Below are 19,770 nucleotides of genomic sequence, written 5' to 3'. Positions count from 1 at the left end.
GCCTGGGAGCAAGATCTATTGCTCAATGCAGCTATAGCCCAGTGTCTTTTGAGATAGGGGGATGCTTTAAACAGCAAAACACAGAACATCATTAGAGTTTCTGTCAGAATACAACACCTAGGAGAGGGGAAGCATATTGCTGTGTACTTGATATTTTGCCAAAATGATGGATGCGTCCCTGAGAAAACTGTGAACTGGGAATGTCGTCTTAGCATTTCTCATTATGATGTATCCAGCTCACTTTCCTTGAGATTGCTACTGCTGGACAAAAATCACAACATACAGCCTCACCAATGGAAATACTGCATATGACAAATAGGAAAAAGGCAGTAAAAGTTAATTAACTAAGCTGCTCTATTGAGTACTTGCTTTGCATTTGTTTTATTGTTTATTATACACAGAACAATGATAGGACCCGACAGGGAAATTTATCTCAAAAATATGCATTCATGTCTCAGATTCTCTATGGAGATGCGAACATCCTACAGGTGCTGCTTTTGTTATACACACAATAGGATGTCTAAGAGCTTTAGGGAACTGAGTGACACTGCTTCAACCTTGGTGAGCCGGAAAGGCCCAGGAGACAGCATGCCTTTTCGTTAAGCTTGAGCATGATGAGAATTAAACACACTCACATACAGTACATGGCCCAAAATATATATAAAAAAAAAAAGAAGGCATTTTTGTCCATTTATTGATAAGGCACTGGAGACCTAACAGGAGGGAAAACTGGAAATATCATGGTTCCTCGAGTTGATAATGAGCATGAACATCTGTTTTAAAGGGCCTGTGCTTGATTTGGAAGGATGCTGGTGTGAGTACACTGTCTAATTGGCAACTGCTGATGATCTGAGGCACTTCCTCTCAGGAAATCCGCAAGCACATGCCTATCATCACTCAGCAAATCAAACAAAACAATTTCAGTGTCTTGTCCTGTGTGAGTAAATTTTCAGTGACTGTGATAGTTTGTTCTTTGTTCGTGTTCATGCAGGGCTTTTCTTTTTTGTCTGCAGAAGCCTTTCGCCGGAGATCAGGTTGCAGAAAACACTAGCGTATCCATGAATTATTAGGCTATCGATTTATTTTTTATCAAACTATCACGTTTATTTTTCAAATCCACTGGTCACAATTGAAAGCCGAGCTCAGAAATAACTTGTATCTATCAGGCAGGCACTTATATAAAGTAGCCTAATATTAAATTGAATAAATGTTAATTAAATCAAAATAATGGAGAAGCGGCCAAATCAGTCAGCAGGACACCAGGATTTTTCTGGACTGACTGCGGGGCAGCAGGCTGTACACACATCAATGGCGTTCATTTTCGGGTCCAGTCGGGTTCGAAAATAAATGCCGTCGGGTCGGAATCGGGTCTTATTTCATCGGGTCTGTCTTGGGTCAGGTTTTTCTTTAAAAAATAATAATTTATGCATGTCGGGTTCGGGTAAAAAGTGATTCGGGTCGATTCAGATCGGGTACAGATTTTAAGACCTGAGAAGACCTCTAATTCAAAGAACAGAACTAACTGTTGTATAAAACGTAACAATTTAAAACAGGAAATTCAGAAAATATCCTACATTCTGGAAGAAGGTGCCAAGTAGACAGTAAAAACGTAAGTGCACTTTACAGAATCTTCACTTTCAGTGAAATTCATCAAGTCAGAATGTAATGTTTTAACCTTAAATCTACAGACAATCTTTACTATATGGTTATATTCCACCCCCTCCCCGGTGTTTCATCATGGTGACTCGGAAGCCTATTTTTGCATTGAATAAATGGCAGCTTTAATGAACAACATTTGCAAAGCTCCTGGTGCCTGAGCTTATCAGTTATTAGCCCTTGAGAAATGGAAGTCCTTCTGAATTGAGGTTCATGCTAATTTCCTCTGGTGGTGGTTCTTTTCTCTGCAGCAAAATGAGGTTCAGGCACCAGGCTAAGTGAAAGGACCAGGGTCTTGCCACAGATGGCTGTCAAAGTCTCATTCTGCATTTGATTGAATCCTCTGCCAGTTCAGCCTTAGATGTAGTATTTTTTTGCCTTCTCCACATTGATAGGACTAAGCTTGCCTGAAGAGACCTGAAGGAATGTGTAAACTGAGTGCAAATGTTCACTCCGGATGCATAACCCGTGTTGCTTAATATACTCTTATCAGATCATGCAGTATGAGAAAATGCAACAAGATCCAAGAAGCCTGTTAAACAAGAACAAATAAATCTAACAGGTTATATTTATTGACCAAATATAGTCAACAAAATAACTTGCATCTGTACTGACAACCAAAGCCACAATGAAACAATGGCTCCTGCTGGAACGGTAGAATTATCCTTTGTTTGTTGAATTTCAACTTAAGTTAATTAAGAGGTAAAGTTGGCACTTTGATTGCATTTTCCTGGAAATTTCAATATTGCTACTGGTCAACAACAGCGTGAACAATGAGTGTGGTGTTCCTACTCTAATTACAAAGGCATTTGAGTCATGTAAGAGGAAGGAAGAAACGAGGGCTACATAGAAAATAGACAACACTTGGAAAGAGAGAGAGGCATTACAGCACTGCGCCTGCATAATGAGCCGCCTCCTCACCTTTTATCGGAGATTCTCTCTACTGTCTCCAAGCCCCTGCATGAATTATTTCTGCAATGCTATAGAGGCCCCAAAAGCTCTCTAGATGATTTCTCATAAACCTGACACATACCTGCATATTTTTGGAGACTGTGCAACCGAGAATAACCCATGGTTAGGTTTTAGCTTACAAGGCACATTCATCAATAATTTTCTCTGTTGACAAAAGAGTGGATCTGTGGGCTCACATTGTGAAATACATCTGCAATTCTCAGAAAAGTCTGCATATGATGTTTACAAAACACCAATAAGATTATTTTATTTACTGTTGTTACAAGACGTAAGTTAATTGTGAAATATAATAAGCATAGTCTACTAATATGTATATTGTTTTTATATTTTTATTGTATATTTTTAAATAATTTATTAAAACTAAGGACTTGCATTTATTTTTAAGAAAATGCAATAAATTAAGGATGTAACAATGCACTGTGAGCCAGTTGCAAATCGATACAAATATGTGATAACTCAAATCGGTTGAGATGTTTAACGAATTACGATACAGTTGGGAGAAGGTATTTTCTTTTCATCTTGACTCTGTGTTATGCATATTAAAGCAGTGTTCATGCAGTGCTGCTTTGTAACCAAGGAAATGCTGTATTACTGCTTTTCCATAAGCGTCACCTGCTGTCAGAGAATGAAATTGCATTCTCATTCCATCTGTCAGCTGTTTTTGTCTCATTCAGATGTTTTATGTAGCATAATTTCACAAAGTTAAAGTCAGACCATTCCGTTTTTGCTTCAAATTTCAAAATTATACAATCTAATTTACATTAAAATCTGCTAATGCAGCATGGCATCTTTATTTGGATCATGATTAAAATACAGTGGTTGCCTCTTTCCTGAATGGAAACAGCACATTCAAAGCCTTAGTTTGTTTATATGAAGAGATTTCTTTTATTTGTGTTATTTATTTATTTATTTATTTGATTTGGGGTTTGTTTTAAAATTACAATTTAGTTGTGTTATTGGACATATTTCAATTATGCAAAGAAATGTTTAGCATTTTGTCTTAGAAATAATAGAATGACATCTTTTAACTTATAATTTGTCTTAAATCTGATTTTTTTTTTTTATAAAATAATATATATATATATATATATATATATATATATATATATATATATATATATATATATATATATATATACTGTATATATAATCATGAAAAACTGTATTGTGAAACTGTATTGTTTGCAGATGTCATCTCTAACCTATTTACTTGAACAATAAATACTTTTAAAGTTTATATAAAAGTAAATGAGTTTTCTGAACTGAGACTATGATGTTGAGAAAGTTATGATCAAAGTTCTTGTTTATTCATGGAATGCAAATAAAGATTTATCAGTTGTGAATACACAAGACTTCGACCCTGTTTATACCTGGATTTAACATCTGATCACAGTGGTCACATGAGGTGTAAACAAGAGAAAATCTGTCGCAGCTGATCACATGTGATCTGATTAAACGAGATAGATGTTAATATCTAGGTGTAAACATGGTAAACATGAAAAGAATCCAGAAATAGCAGCAAAATTAAATGTGGCACTCTGACTGAAGAAAGTGACGTGCACTAATGAGTGAGTGACCTCCCACAGTGCTGCAGTGTGAAAATGCAATGTGGCTAGGAGCGGTCTACAAATACCACAAGGTCATGTTGCCACAGAGAGCTGCCAAATATCACAGAAAGCATTCATAATGAAGCTCAATTACCACTGCAAATTAAAACATATTAACAATCAAATAATTGATATCTGCTGAATTTCTGAAACAACAATGATCCACCTCTTTTTAGTTTATATTATACATTTGCTGGCCATTGAATATGGCAGTAAGTGAGAAAAATGTGGTTGTGGCAAAGTTTTGTCGAGTTTTGTCTGTGCAATTGCTGAATTAGAACCAAAGGCTGATAGTACAGCAGAACAATCTCAAAATGATTGATTAATTCTACCAAAATTTGAGTTTGGGGTCATTAAGATTTTTTTTTTTTTTTTAAGAAATTAATACTTTATTTAGCATGGATGCATACAATTGATCAAAAGTGATAGCAAAAATATTTACAATGTTATGATTTCTTTGAATATTATTCTATCAGCACAACTTGTTTTCAACATTGATAATAAGAAGAAATCATTCTTGAGCACCACATCAGCATATTAGAATGATTTCTGAAGGATCGTGTGACACTAAAGACTGGAGTAACGACTGCTGAAAATTCAAGTTTGCCATATATTACCATAGAATGTTTTTTTTTTGAACTGTAATAATATTTTAATACATTTTTGATCAAATGAATGCAGCCTCTGTGAGCATAAGAAACTTATTTCAAAATCACTTTAAAACTCTTACCAAACACAAACTTTTTTTGAATAGTAGTGTAAATGCTTCATAATCTAGTACAGCATATCGACTTTAGAGAACCTGAGAAGCACTCATAAAAATTTTGCTCGTCAAATTTAATCCTTACTCTTTTTTTTTAATCTCAGTACACGTTTCATCAGTTTCTAAAAGTTTTCAAGAACTCACAGATGAACATTCATTAATTTAAAATGAACCATGTGGATGTTATATATAGATCTCACACACACACACACACACACACACACACACACACACTCATCAGTTTATTTAATTTTTAAAGTGTTGATGTTATATATAGAGGCTTACCTGTAATGCCGGGTGTCTCTGAGCGCTCTATTGCTGGGGATTCTCTCGCTCTCTCTTTGATTGAAGGCATACAGACTGTAGGGGTCCTGGCCTGGCTTCCATCTGTGAGCATTGAGGTAGTTTTTCTCTTCAAACTCTTCCAGCAGGTCATCCCACTCAGCATCTGAGATCTACAACATAATGAAAACACAGGAATCAGACTTACCGAAATTATTTACCTGTCCAGTTTTCACTGTCTGTTGTCTTGTTCCACAAAAACACTGGAAATCAAAGATGCTTTAGGCTACATTACTCATTTCTATAGGTCTAACCAAATCCTAGTATCTCTCAAAGTAAATAGTTTCAAATCCAATAATAATAATAACAATAATCCACTGCAAAACACAAGACTCTGATATGAGTATGTTCACTTGGTGGAAAGACACGTTCAGTAAACTATTTAAAAGAGTGGGAAAAAGTAAACAAAACAAAAAAAGTTGCTGTAGGCAATATTCTCAATTATCATTCTGAAGCACCATCACACCAAACACCTCGAAATATGAGGCACACAGCAAGCTGTAGTCACGAATATTGAGGGTTGAACACACTATGTCTTAAAATCCATAAGGCCATATCAATCATAATTTAATAAACCTCCACATTCTGCACCGACAGCAGCATGAGAGTTTCCATGTTTTCCCACTTATTATTTCCTTGTGCTTTTTTGCTGATGTTAGACCATTAAGGGGGCTGGAGGCTGTTGGTTTTGGTTGGGGTTGGTGATTACCCATGCCAGCAGGTTGGTAGTTTCTCCCCAGACGCCTGTATGAATGCTGACTGATGACGATGCCTTCCTTCTCTCCTGCATTCCCAAATGCAGCTACTGCCCTCCATGGAAATAACTGCCACTAGCATTCATATTTGTGTAGAGATTCTGCTTAAAACAATAGCGAGTGTTGTAACAATGAAAATACACATCGTAAATCAATAACCCATGTTTATGACAGGTGCAGTTTCAGAGGTATTGCTAATTAGGACTAAGGGGATACAGAGAATAAGATGTCCTTTTTTTGCTTTGTTTTGTTTTACAAAAAAACAGAATTGATCAAATATGAGCTTTAATGAAGGTCATACACATACATGTGAAGAATAAATCAAGTATGATCAGAAAACATAATATATAATTTAAAAAGAACCCGAAAAGTACCTAGAAAAATAAAAAATACCCAAATGTCATCAAGCACAAACCACCTCTTAAAGGCCAATTCAAACTGTGCCAACAAACACAGACCAAAGGCGACATCCAACCAATTGCAGTATCATTTCTCAGACATTCCAAAACCTGACAAATGCTGATTCACTGTGTTCATTTGGTGAAAACAAGCGCCAACTAATGCCAACAGACACAAACAAGGGTAACACACTGATCTGACAAAACCCGAAGAGCGCGTCTTGTTGCCTTTTGTCTTCATCTGTCTGTGAATTTGCCAAACAAATTTCTCAGTCACAATAATTTCAAGGAAGTTCATATATACTCTCTTTTTTAGAATAAAACAACAGCATTAATATTGAGCTATTAAATTGTACTTCTGGAGTGAGTAGACTTCAGGGCATTGTAAACACAATGAGTTAAGAATTCACCAGTGAGCTCACAAGTCATTTCACAGTATTGCGTGCATGGTTGGGATGTCATGGCCTGCTGCTTTAAAACAGCATCTTTACAGCCAGTAACAGAGGTGGGTAATTGCACATGTCTGTTTCTTTAGACTGCTTAGCATAAGATAATGGCTGGGCTTTCAATTTCACTCGCCATTTCAGTTTCCAAGTCTATTAGTATCAGATGATATTCAGTGGTGGAAAGAGTACTAAGAAATTGTACTTAAGTAAAAATATTGCTACTTAAGGAATAATTTACTTGAGTACAAGTAGAAGTACTGAAAAATAATATGACTCAAGTATTTTGCTGAAAATCTACTCAAATTACTGTGTTACAAAGTACTTTAGTATTATTTTTCTGTTTTTACCCAAAATTAGATGATGTGAGCATTATGGAACAGGGTTAACCCTAATCCTAATACCCATGTACTATAATGTCTGTTTCACAAGTGAGACCTAGGAAATCCCTTATATGGACAAATACATCTGATATCACTACAGCTGAATAACATGCAGATATAGATGCTTTGACTGATGAAACGTGGAAGACAATAAACACACAACTGAAATGCATTGCTAATTGACATAGCTTGTATCACAGTATAGAATTTTATAAAAAAATATTTTCTGTGATAAGAAGCAACATGGAACCAAAGAAGCCAACTGTTTCAAACACGACTGATGTTATATAGTGATTTTGGATCAAAGCATGATATCAGTCTCATAAATTGCCATGTTTGACACTATGTTAAGCAAACATACTACCTATCCCTGTTGCCAGGAGCAACTGTTTTATAACTTATTTTGAAAAGTACATTCAGGTATAAGATTATGTGGTTGTTTTTAAGAAGGGAAAAAGCAAAGAAGGGTAAGTAAAGGTTTAAAAGAAAAGAAAGGGTCTAAAACAGTGGAATGGAATGGAAAAATTCTAGTAAAAAATAATGTGGGGTAAGGGTAAGGTTGCACAATTCCTAATTTCGATTCCAATAAGTTAAAAATAAAGAAATAAAGAAATGAATCGTAGATATCATCTCATTCCAAAATATTTCATAGTTAGCTGAATACTATGAATTAAAATCAACAAGATAAAGAACACTTACACAAGGATGTGTGTGCAGCAGAGAAAACAGCCTGTGAGTCTTCTTGACTTGAATGGTTAAAATCACATTGATAATGTAGTCTGTTATAATAACAAAGGTGGACTCCAGGCACATTTTCGGTAGGACAAAAAAGGGCATTTTATTTAACCCATTCCTAGGCTTGGGAATCCAAAATCTATTCCAATTCTGGAATAGGACATTTAAGGTCAGGAATCGTCTACTTGTTATGAAATTAAAATTTCGATTCCTCTTATTGTAATATGACTTTAAACCATTCAAGCACAAGAAGACTTGCTCTGTTTTCTGTACTGCACACATAGGAGCGTAGCCATCATTTCAGAAATGAGGGGGACAGAAATGTAAAAAAAAAAAAAAAAGAACAACTTTTGACTTTTGTCTAATTGACAGGCTTTATTATTATTATTATTTTTTTAGCTACAGCCATAGCGGGATGCCTTTGTCCAGATTAGGGATTTCCTGCACATGGTAAGTTATTATATATTACTTTTACTAGGCTGTTTTGGACTTTCTGCGCGAGAGCGCCCTCCGGCTTCGAGTATGAATGAAACATGCACTGCATGTTCACATCATCTCGTTTTGGATATGAATAAATCGTCTGGTCATACATAGACATCTTGTCTCTTTGCCCATGTGCACACACATACAAAACACGCTGACTGACAGATAAATCATGGTTGATCTATCAGCCAGATGCACATAAAAATGTACACTATACTGGAGCACTAGGACCCACTCAGACCACAGGGTGAGCACCCCCTGCTGGCCTTACTAGCACCTCTTCCAGCAGCAACCTAGTTTTCCCAGGAGGTCTCCCATCCAGGTACTGACCAGGCTCAACCCTGCTTAGCTTCAGTGGGCGACCAGTTTTAGGCCACAGGGTGATATGGCTGCTGGCAAAAGTGCTAGTCCAGTGCCGGCTCACTCTGTTTCTCCATCAGCGCCACCTTTGTCTATTTTTTAGTAATTTTTGTACTTTGTACTTTTGGTGAAAAATAAATGTAGCGAAGTTGAATGCTTTAGTTTTATTTTACTCAAGTAAAAGTAAAAGTAGCACAATTTAATTATACTCAAGAAAGTAGTATAATAAAAAATGTACTTTAACGAAAGTATTTGTAATTATTTACTTTCCACCTCTGATAATATTGGTGGTATCTGTCTGTCTAAAAGCCAGGCTGATATTGAAATGCAGATGCACACATTCTCATAATAAAAACAGTATGTAAATGTTCTCATTAGGGATATGCAAAACTACATATTTTCAAAATCACATTTGAATAATTAGGGACCCCAATCATACAAGTCTCTCATGGACTGTTCATACAGGAGTCAGTTTTGGACACAACTGGACAGAGTGCAACAGAATGGAACAGGACAGAGATATGGTTTTTAAAAGCTAAACATTTATTTATTTATTTATTTATTTTGACTTGCTGGTTTAAAAATGCAAAGCTCACTGTGAGGTACTAAAAAACTCTGTGAGCAACAGCTAAAGATGTCTGTCTGCATGTGTACATAGCCCAACAGGTAAACAATACAGACTCAATCCAAGAAAAGATCTCTTCAACTGGGTTGCTAGCAGATATTCAACAAATATATAGGCTAAATATCTCTAACCTTTATTGCACAAAACTCCCATAGTTCTCACAAAAACTGAGACATTTGTATTATAATAGGTATTTTTATAAGCATAATATTTTACAGCAGACAATTTTAAGTTCCATGCCCTGTGCTTTAAAAAGTGGATGAATTGCACACTAAAACCCTTTAAAGCATAAATAAATTCATCTCCTTAAAAGTATTACTGCAATTAAATAAATAAACAAACCCACTAGACACCCTCAGCAATGGCCTGTTCAACTATACCTAAGGCTGGAATACAAAACACAACTTTTAAAATCTAAAAACACTAAGTATCATTCACTTGGCGACTTTGTAAATATCACAGAGAAAAGCTGGGCATTGTACACTAAAAGATCACACACTACAAGACTTTCAAGTTGTTCAGAACACGAGAAAAGCTGGGCATTGTACACTAAAAGATCACACACTACAAGACTTTCAAGTTGTTCAGAACACAAAATTCCCATGTAATCAAAGTTTCAAACCAAACATAGTACCTACTAGACCTTATGCAATTTCAGACGCAACTAGTGTGTTCTAAAATAGGCTAAAATATTAAATATGTTTGATATCCTCAGACTGGATGGATTCATAATCTGAAGCTAAAAAATATAGTCTGTGCCCATTTTACACTACACAATTCTCTGTGAAATGTATTAAACTGGACTGCCCAAAATCTGCAGACTGACTTTCGGCAATCAGCATTGACTCATCCAGACTGCAAATCAGGGCAAAAAAAAGAAGTTGTGTAATATATTATGCCTAGTATATTAGTCCAGCATTTAGTTCTTATTACTCACAACACCACAGGGACGTCTTCTTCATTCATTCTGAGTTTGTCTAAAACAGCCTAGCAACTTTAAAGCGAAATGTCAAGCCTACAGGCTGAGCTAATATTCAAATCACAAAACGTGAGAGCGCTAGTAAAAATGTAACATCATTGTTAATCTCGACATTTTGGATTAGGGCACGATGACTCACTGCAAAATTAACTCTTTTAGAATACTCAGTAACAGAAAGAGAATTTAATTAGCACATGAAAAAAAAAAAGATGACAGGTTCTGAATCAATCAAATTTCAATTGTCACATTTCCAATCTGCTTAATTTTAGTCACCTTCAAAAGACAGCGTTGGCGCAACCAGCCCCACGCTCCATCCTGAAATCATTAGTTTCTTGATGCTCCACAGTCAATGATCAGGGCATCTGAGCTTTGCAACAATTGGGGCTCAGTGTTCCCCCGGCTCCCACAGAGAACAGCCTTCTAATGAGAGGAGGAGGACAGAGTGAGGAAGTGGTAATTGGATCCTCCCTGTCCTGTCGTCTGTACTCTGTATGTGTGGTTGTGTGGGTCCTTTTTATAGAGCGTTCTTTTCCACCAAAGCCTCTGCCCTCTTGCAATGCACTAAACCACACATCTGAACTTCTTTTGAAATCCTGCTCCTTTTTTAAAGGCCTCAGCACACTCTCAGCAGGTACAGAATCCGTGCATGACTGTAAAATTGGTCTGCGGTGTTGCATTAAAATGATTCATTCCAATGTTCTGTCAGAATTCATGTGCAGGCAAATAATGAATCCATCAAACTCCATCTGTCCAGTCTAACACCTCAACGCAGTCACACAAAGCCACTATGAATATACCCCACAACAACACTGTCTGCTTGTGTAATCTGTATTGTGGGACAAATCTGCCATGAATCATGGTAATAGCAGATGTCATGGGTGATATCTCAGTCCTCCCTTACTATTATAAAGATAATGCATCTCTCGGCTGATGGGGGAGTATCTTCCCATCGAATCTGAGTGAGATGTCACCACCATTTGATGAATGGTTTGAACACACTGGCCACCGTGACACACACCGCATTCACCTCAAAAGCCGCTGCACCAACCCTGTATTTCACATTCATCCTCACCAATAACAGCTATTGCAGGTTCGGCCTTGCCTGTCAGGGTTATTATAGAAAATAGAAATTGAAGCAAACAGCAAATGGAAACATGATGCTCAACACAGAATACTAAAGTAGACATTTTTCTACCAGTGCTAAGTGCTTAGTTGTCTGCAAAATCTATCACCTGGAGATTTTCAAGGCCACATTAACTGTTGTTAACTTATTTTTAGTTTTACATACTCACACAAGGATTTCATTCACAAGGATGTACAGAGAAACTGAGAATAAAAAAAGTTAAATCCATCAATACTTAAGCATACATAAGCTAAGAATTCTTTCTGCATTTTTTGAGATAAATCCGATCATTAAACCATAAAAAGTCCATCATTGTCTCTGTACAGATGTAAGGAGCATCTGCGAACTGTTTTCATATTTCCGTACCTATAGTTTTGCTCAGTGTTGAGATATATTACACCATACATCATGTTTCATAGCCCATTGCCCTCAGTGATACTTTATTGTCATATACAAGCCGCTGTTTGAATGAAAAACTGACTTACAGCATAGATCTATACAGCAGCTAGATCTATTTATTAAGGCAACACATATGCGCATCATCTCGCTTTATACTGTTTGTGAATACCCTTGACCTTCTATTTACATTACTTTCTATCTTAATCATGATAGCTATTGAACAAAATAGTGGAATTATTTATTGATTGGTGCCTCCTGGTAAAATCCAGCACATCTTCAGAACTAGAGAACTATACATTCCTTCATTCACTATTTAATCTAACACATACCAAACTATTTTATATAGTATATTTCATATAATATATAAGAGAAAATATATGACAGTTCAGTCATCTTGAGTTTGCATATTTATACACCCTTACATTTTGTCCCAGATGTTTCTCCTTGTCTTTAAGATGAATAAAATAAACACAAATGAGACCGTTTAGAAATTATAAAATGAATGTGAATAATACAGCACACATAATTAGATTTTTGAGTTCATGCTGAAATCTCAGACTCCGGTATCTTGGCAAACAGACTCTTCTGAAACTCCAGAAAAGATGAACCACCTGAGAGATTATTACTTGTCAAGAGTAAAATAGAAGACTTTCCCTTAAGAAATAAACCTTAATAAAACTCATTGCTGTCTATGAGAAACAACTCTCATTTGTGCTTTGTCTTTCCTGTGGGGAGTCAAAAGGGGCTGAACACTTGTTTCTAAAGCAAATGTCAGGGGTACAAATGTTCCAGGTTCGTTTAGCGTTAATTACGACCATTTTCATACAGCCTATGTAAATATTTACTTTTCACGCAATAATCTAGATTGAATATCTCCTCCCTCGTGTACGCACGTGTATATTAAATTATATATTAAATTATAATTATAAATTATATCCTGTATATTAAAGCTATTTCAGTGCGTCCATCATACTGATAGAAATCCATGTTTGAACAGGAAAATGGACCAAATTGGCTATTACAGAATTATATTGTCAACAAATAAAATGTGAAAAGGTTATCGCAAAGCATATTTCGTCTCCCGAGGGAAAAGTAAGATAAATTTATCCTCCTGGTTCAGAATAAGTTCAAAAATTCATCTCACTAAACTGACCTGTTTTACAAACCCAATAATATTAAAAAAATAAAAATAATAATACATAATGGACAGTTTTGCCCTTTATTATTGGATCAGGTAGGCTATCTAGTAAAAGTGGTGCACCTTCACAAATATTTTCTATCCGAAGAATTAATATTAAAGAGTTACTGACAGGATTTAAAAAGCAAGAAACCACAAAAATCAAGCCATTTCGTCCATGAGGTTTGTTATTTCTAACATATCATGATGTATCACTCACCTCTTTTACTTGCGGTTGCTCGTTTCTTTGGTCAGGTAGTATTTTCCGGCTATTTAGCAATATAAAATAGAGTAAAGCGGCTATCCAAAACAACGCTGCGAGAGCTAAAGTCAGCTTTCGAGAAAGCCTCTTCATTTTAAAACGTTAACGATTCATTTCAGTTTGAAAACCATTCGCGCGCTTCTCTCTCAGCGAAGGAAGGGCGATCTTGTGTTCTCGACTCCGCGCGCTGCGCTGCGCCCTCGTGCCTAATATCCAGAAATGAGGTTGTCGCTCTCGTGCGCAGCGCGCTGACTTGCTGAGACTGTGGGTGACGCTGGACGCTGTCCAGCGCGATTAAAATCATCCTGTGTAACCACCGAGGTACCGACATGAATGAATTTAGCACCACCTACCGCGGAACAGCGCTTTTTTTACGGACATGTCTGTTCTTGATGCGCTTCTTACACAGTAGACTCGCTCTGAATTTCTCTCCGTTATTTGTGAAATGGTCTCACAATAAGCAGGGCTCGATTTGTAGTATTGCAAAGCCATGGAAATGAATAAATACTTAAATGCAAAGTTATGAAAACGTCTATGGTTAATATATTTAAAGTTATTATCACCTATAAAAGTTCGTTGTGCGTGCAATCAAAAAATATATATATATATATTATATATATATATATATATATATATATATATATATATATATATATATATATATATATATATATATATAAAATCCTGATCTTGTAATCAACATTGACTAAAAAACTAATGGAAATTAAATTCCACTAAGACATGAAATCAGATTTGAACCAATGATTTCAGATAACTGTGTTACATTTCTTGTAACTCAATATCAGGCAGCCAGTAGGTATACAGACTGTCTGAGGCTGAGACTAAGGTTGATCTATCACCATTTCATTCTTGAAACAGGGCACTTATCCTCAGGAGGACTGTGTTTAAAAAGTGCACTGCAAGACATGATAAGGCCACCTGTAAAAAATAAGTTTGAAGAATACAGACCTATATTACGCAGGGTCTGTGTCTCAGAGTCATCCTTGTTAGTGCCTGCTGAAGCATGCCAGATATATCAAAGCACATAGTTGGTTTCCTCTTCAGTCGCTGGGCCTGAGGGAGCACATTAGCATAGTTCTAATTAGCTTTTATGCCGTATGCCAAAGGTTGAATATGCAGCTCAGGGAATATTTTCACAGAAACATGAAAAGCTTCCTTAGTTATGCTACCCACTGTCGAATTTGAGCATATTCATTAGTATTGTGAATGGTGTTCGTGAGACACTCAGTGTTGCTAATGCTACATGGCTGTTAAAAAGCATTCTGTTTCTCTATTTTGCAATTAATCTCTCATCCTAAATTGGTTAAAGTTGATGTGAATTGGTGTTTGTAATCCAAGTTATTTTCACAATTTGACATATTTGAGAGCGCAGCAGGACATTCAATGAAAGAATGTACACTCTTAAAGAGAAAGGTTCCAAAAGGGGGTTTTCGTAATGATGGCCTAAAGTAATATTTTGGGCTCCCCAAAGAACCTTTCAGTGAACAGTTCCTAAAAGAACATATTTTTTTTTTCTTAGCGTCAAGACCATTTTTCCTCTTTGAAGAAACTTTTGTTCAATTGAAATTTTCCATGTATGGATGTTCAGGGTTCTTCATGAAACCATAGATTCCAATAAAAATCCTTTTTTTTAAGAGAGTAAGTTGATTTTATCCACTGGAATTTTATTAGATGGTGAAAAGTGGGAGTTGCATACATGATTGGAGCCACTACGAAAGTAAGTTTGCTAAAACAATGGCCATCATGTGTGATTCTTGATAAAACTGTGTTTTATGATCTATTGATTTCATGATTCTTTCCATGCCATCCCTTGCATCTCTGGAAAATCACTCTGTATAAGACAGGAAAGAAACTTAATTTGTACTTGTCTCTCATTTTTGATAAAACGGACAAAGGAGCAGGTATTTATGAGTGTGTGTTCTTGGTTTGCTTGGCCTTTCTTCCATAATTTTCATAACGCATTTTAGTTATGGTACTAGGAATAGGAATGCAATGCGAATACAACTTTTTTTCCTTTTAATTTTGCTGACTTGCCTTTAATAAATTTGATGTTGCCTCACTTCTAGATGTTACCATTCAGTCAGCATTGTGAAGCCAAACCTCTGGTCAACAGCGCTCTGGTCAACAGCGCACATTCTGGTCTGCCTTGCAGCTGGCCAATGCAAAACATTGTTTTGCTTGTGAATCTCTTGTTAACTTGCTACCAAGTGCTTCAGACAAACTTTAAAAAAAATTGGCAAACTTTGGCAAATCCAGTGAACAAGTGTTCTTATGAATCTGTTATCTTTTAAACATGATTTTGCTGGTTTCACAACTTCAGGCAGTCATAAATTACTGTTCACTGATACTGGCTCACACTGTTTTAATTTACAGATTTAAAAACAAAACTTTTTTTTAGTATAAAACTTTCACTGACCAACAAAAACTATCCAAACAGAATATGGCATTTCAGGGGGACATGGATATATCAAAGGCCCTGGTTATCCTGGCATTCACTAGACAGATAAATTAGAGGTAAAGAGCATAGACCAAGGATAATGTTATATGGACAGGTCTGTTCTACAAGGCAATCAGCCAGGAGTGAAAGGGGAGTGAAACACGGCTCCTGAAAAACGAATTACCTTAGCGTGACTGAAAGGGAAACAATAGACTAAAAGGGTGCAGAGAGCAAGAAATTCCATTTTGCTTTGTCTAATGGGTCGATAACAGTGGATGGGCAAAAAAGCAGCCAACAGGAGCGTGAAGAGAGAAACAACATCTGAGAGCATCATTTAGGACAGCCAGTCCTATAAGTATCCGAACAAGCACTGTAAAGTAAAAAATAACTGGTAAAACAAGCATGTATTCCATTTGAAGACAGTAAATTAAGAGAGAAAAGATGTTGTCTGCTGTGTGTGTATATATATAACGCTATATATATATATATATATATATATATATATATATATATATATGGCGGATATCTATGAGAATGCTGTATTGCAAAGTCTATTGACAGTGTGGGGAGATTCTTTTAAATTGCTATGCTTTATCTGAGTGGGCGCAATAAAATAAAAATAAATGAAAAAACATTTAAAAGTGCTGCTGTTCTTGGCACAAATGTGCAAAAGTGCCAGCACAGCCAGAAAGTAAAAGCAGAACGACAGGTGATGAGGCATTCCTGTGTGTTTGGATGTTGGAAAGGCAAAGCGGAGGCAGGACTGTAGGAGCAGAGTTAGATTCCACAAGTGCAAGATGAATCTTGTCTAGTGAACTGTGAAGATCGGGGAAAAGAAGCTGACTTTAACTGAATAAATGGTGGCGGTGAGAAGTCAAAGCATGTTTGTTCAGACAGTGAATGTGGAGAGCTTAATAAGGACATACTTCCACACAATCACAATCTGCCTGTTGAGGCACAAAAGTGCTGACAAACTTTCTCTATTTTCGACACTTTCTCTCATATTAAAAAGAACATTTATGCTTATATCTATAATCTACACCCAGAGTATTGTATATCTTGCAGGTAATGTATGAAATATCACAGTTTGATCATTTCTATTCAATGCGGTCAGATTATTTCTGATCCTCGAAGGATCAGCTCTTTTGACTATTAAATGTGTTCATATAAGCACCTGAGGGGCAGTAGGTTCCATCTTAGATTCAGCTCAGCTATTATTCAAGTCAGCCTAATGGATTTGTCTCAAAAGCCAGAGAAATAAGTTCTTATAATTTTCAGTATTATAGTGTCAAGTATCATGGCACAATGTTAATACCTCCGCACAGGGTGAACGTGCTGGATTGTATTGCACGGTGAAATGTATGGTAATAAATTGAGCTGGAATGGCACAGTCATTAATCAGATGTAGCACAGTAGGCCAGCCTCAAAGGAGAGAGATGAAGCACTTTGTAAGCAATGGAGGAGCTGCCAGTGGGGAAGATGGGAGGCTTTCAAGCCAGCCTTCCCCACATAGTCAGCAAAGATCAACAGCAAAGCGCAGGCAAGGTGCGATTGGAAGTGAATTCCGTTTCACTGAATTTACATGAGAAAAATAATTCATTCACAAATATACTTGAACAAAAACTGAATTTATGTTCAATTAAATTGAACAAAATAATTATTTGAGCAAAAGCCTGAAATACATTTTAGATTTCAAGTGCTAAAAATAATTAAAATGGTCTATAAAATTAAATTAAATTAAAATGTAAAAGTAAAGCAAAATTAGATTTTAACCTAACACTTGAGCCATCAGTTCTGAAAATGTGGCAGATAGTTTGTTGGATGCTTTTCGGTAAGAAAAAAACAAAAAGAATTAATTTAATCATTTAAAAAAATAAATAATTTTAAAATAAAAACATTTAATTAAATTAAATAATGAAATAAAAGAAAAAAACTCACATTAGTATGTACTAATCTAATACACATGGCCTCAAAGCCACAAAACTTCTGTTTTGAGTTTATGGGGTCTTTCAGGAGTAAAACTATCTGTCTTTGGGTCAACTGGACTAACGTCATCCTGAATAGAACTGCTATTCTCACTGGCATGCTTATCATCAAATATCCTCTTTGAGACCACCATCTCTCACACCAAATAACCATGGTAGATAAAACAACAAAGAAGAGACATTCATCTCTCTGAATGTAGTATTGTGAGATGTGTTTGTCCTGCATACTCACACAAACAATCTCACTCTCCTGGATGGGTGTTGTCCAAATACCACTTGATGGATGTGAACAGGAGTCACTTGCAGAGCTCTTGCCTGCCAAAAATTCAGATAAGAGTGGTGAAGAATGGAGAAACAAAACAACAGAGGAATATTTTCCAATATAGCCTTAATTTCTTACAAATAATGTACACCTTCAGACACAAGCATACGCAAATGGCCACCAAAAACCTAAAAAATTCAATGATGACCAGGACACAGAGAATACCATAAACAGAGCTGCATAAATAACACCTACAATATACTCTCATTGCCATTTTTCTGAGGTAAAACAACTTACTTAAGGTACAATAGAGCTGGACAGGCTGGTAAAGATTTTTATACCAACAGCATTGCATTACTTGTTAAAACTAACATTTTAATTATACAGAAAAGCTAGTTTATCTACATTCTAATGTTCATTTTTATTTATTCATTGAACTTAAACATGAAAAAGTAATGAGTCGCCATTAAAGAAAAGTCTGTCATTAAGATAAATAGCCGAATTGTGATCCCCCCACCCCTCTTTCTCAGTGCGGTGCTTTTTTTATCATACTGTTCCAACATCACTTTCTGTCAGGCGGAGTAAGTGAGCTCATAAGAATCTGCCTCAGGGGATAAAATCATCCATGAACAAAGCTGTAAAACCACAGATTAAATGCTCCACCAAATTCCTCCTGATTACTGTTTGTCATTAAACACTACATCTGTAACAGGTCTGCCAGAGCTATTATGAAGCTGAAGGCAACAGTGATAATCAGACAATGGAGATGTTTGACATGACGGTCAGTGTCAGGCGGTCTGAGGCAAGGAAGATGAGTTACAGACCCAGAGTTGCTTTGGTAAAGTTTCAGCAAATTGTATTCAGATGGAGAAGGATAGTGAAGCAGGATAAGAGGTGTAGAGATGAGACTGGTGTGACAGATAAAGGGGGTGTGATGCAGAAAGATGAATGGCTGTCTACAAAGCACTTTGGGAGAGGGATAATATGGTTGAGACGGACTCTGTCTCATTTTTCATGCTTAGGGAAAACAGCAGCAATACTTCTCCCTCTTTCTCAGTCCCTCTGTATTTTCACACCCATCTGACTTTGCGGTACATGAGTCCCCAGTCGCTGCATCAATTAAAGGTGTCATCTACTGAAAATAGAGCTAACTTGGTATGAATCCACTGAATGTGTGTCACACTTTTGTCAGAGCATCTCTTTATCACATGCTCACTTTGAGTCATCCTCCAGCTCATATAACTGACAAAAATCCACATTAGTTATCACCGTAACGTTGCATGTCCTGGGTTTGTAAGATAGCATTCAGAATCAGATGAGACAAAACAGCGTGGGGCGAATTCACTCATTTCATTACCTCATCTTATTCGCAAACCAGAGACTATCTAGTTTAACCAGAGAGTATCGGCAGTAAAATCAGTGGAAGTCGCTGTGATTCTATACAGCACAAATACACCTCTTTTTATGTAAATTAGGCTTATTATTTATAGATTGTGGCTTATTTACAAAACACAGCACTATTACCACCCACAGACAGAAGGAGGTAAACTGAATTTTATTAAAAAGAGATGTTTATTTGCATTTTATGGCAGCAGTAATTCAT

The 19,770-nt window shown here is 36.3% G+C and overlaps 1 protein-coding gene across 1 annotated transcript in view; it reads right to left on the bottom strand.

The window, feature by feature from the left end:
* The window catches only part of LOC109056048 (polypeptide N-acetylgalactosaminyltransferase 14-like), a 52,082-nt gene extending 38,218 nt beyond the window's left edge, over positions 1-13,864 (bottom strand). Inside the window, exons 1-2 of the mRNA XM_042778335.1 lie at positions 13,421-13,864; positions 5,284-5,453 (exon numbers count right to left, since the gene is read on the bottom strand). Coding sequence (XP_042634269.1) covers positions 5,284-5,453; positions 13,421-13,555 — 305 coding nt within the window. The 5' untranslated portion in view covers positions 13,556-13,864. The remainder of the gene's footprint in view (positions 1-5,283; positions 5,454-13,420) is intronic.
* Positions 13,865-19,770: the final 5,906 nt, after the last annotated feature.

Source organism: Cyprinus carpio, chromosome A20, assembly GCF_018340385.1.
Source record: "Cyprinus carpio isolate SPL01 chromosome A20, ASM1834038v1, whole genome shotgun sequence".
NCBI classification, from domain to species: Eukaryota; Metazoa; Chordata; class Actinopteri; order Cypriniformes; family Cyprinidae; genus Cyprinus; species Cyprinus carpio.
This window is presented reverse-complemented; position numbering and strand designations above follow the sequence as displayed.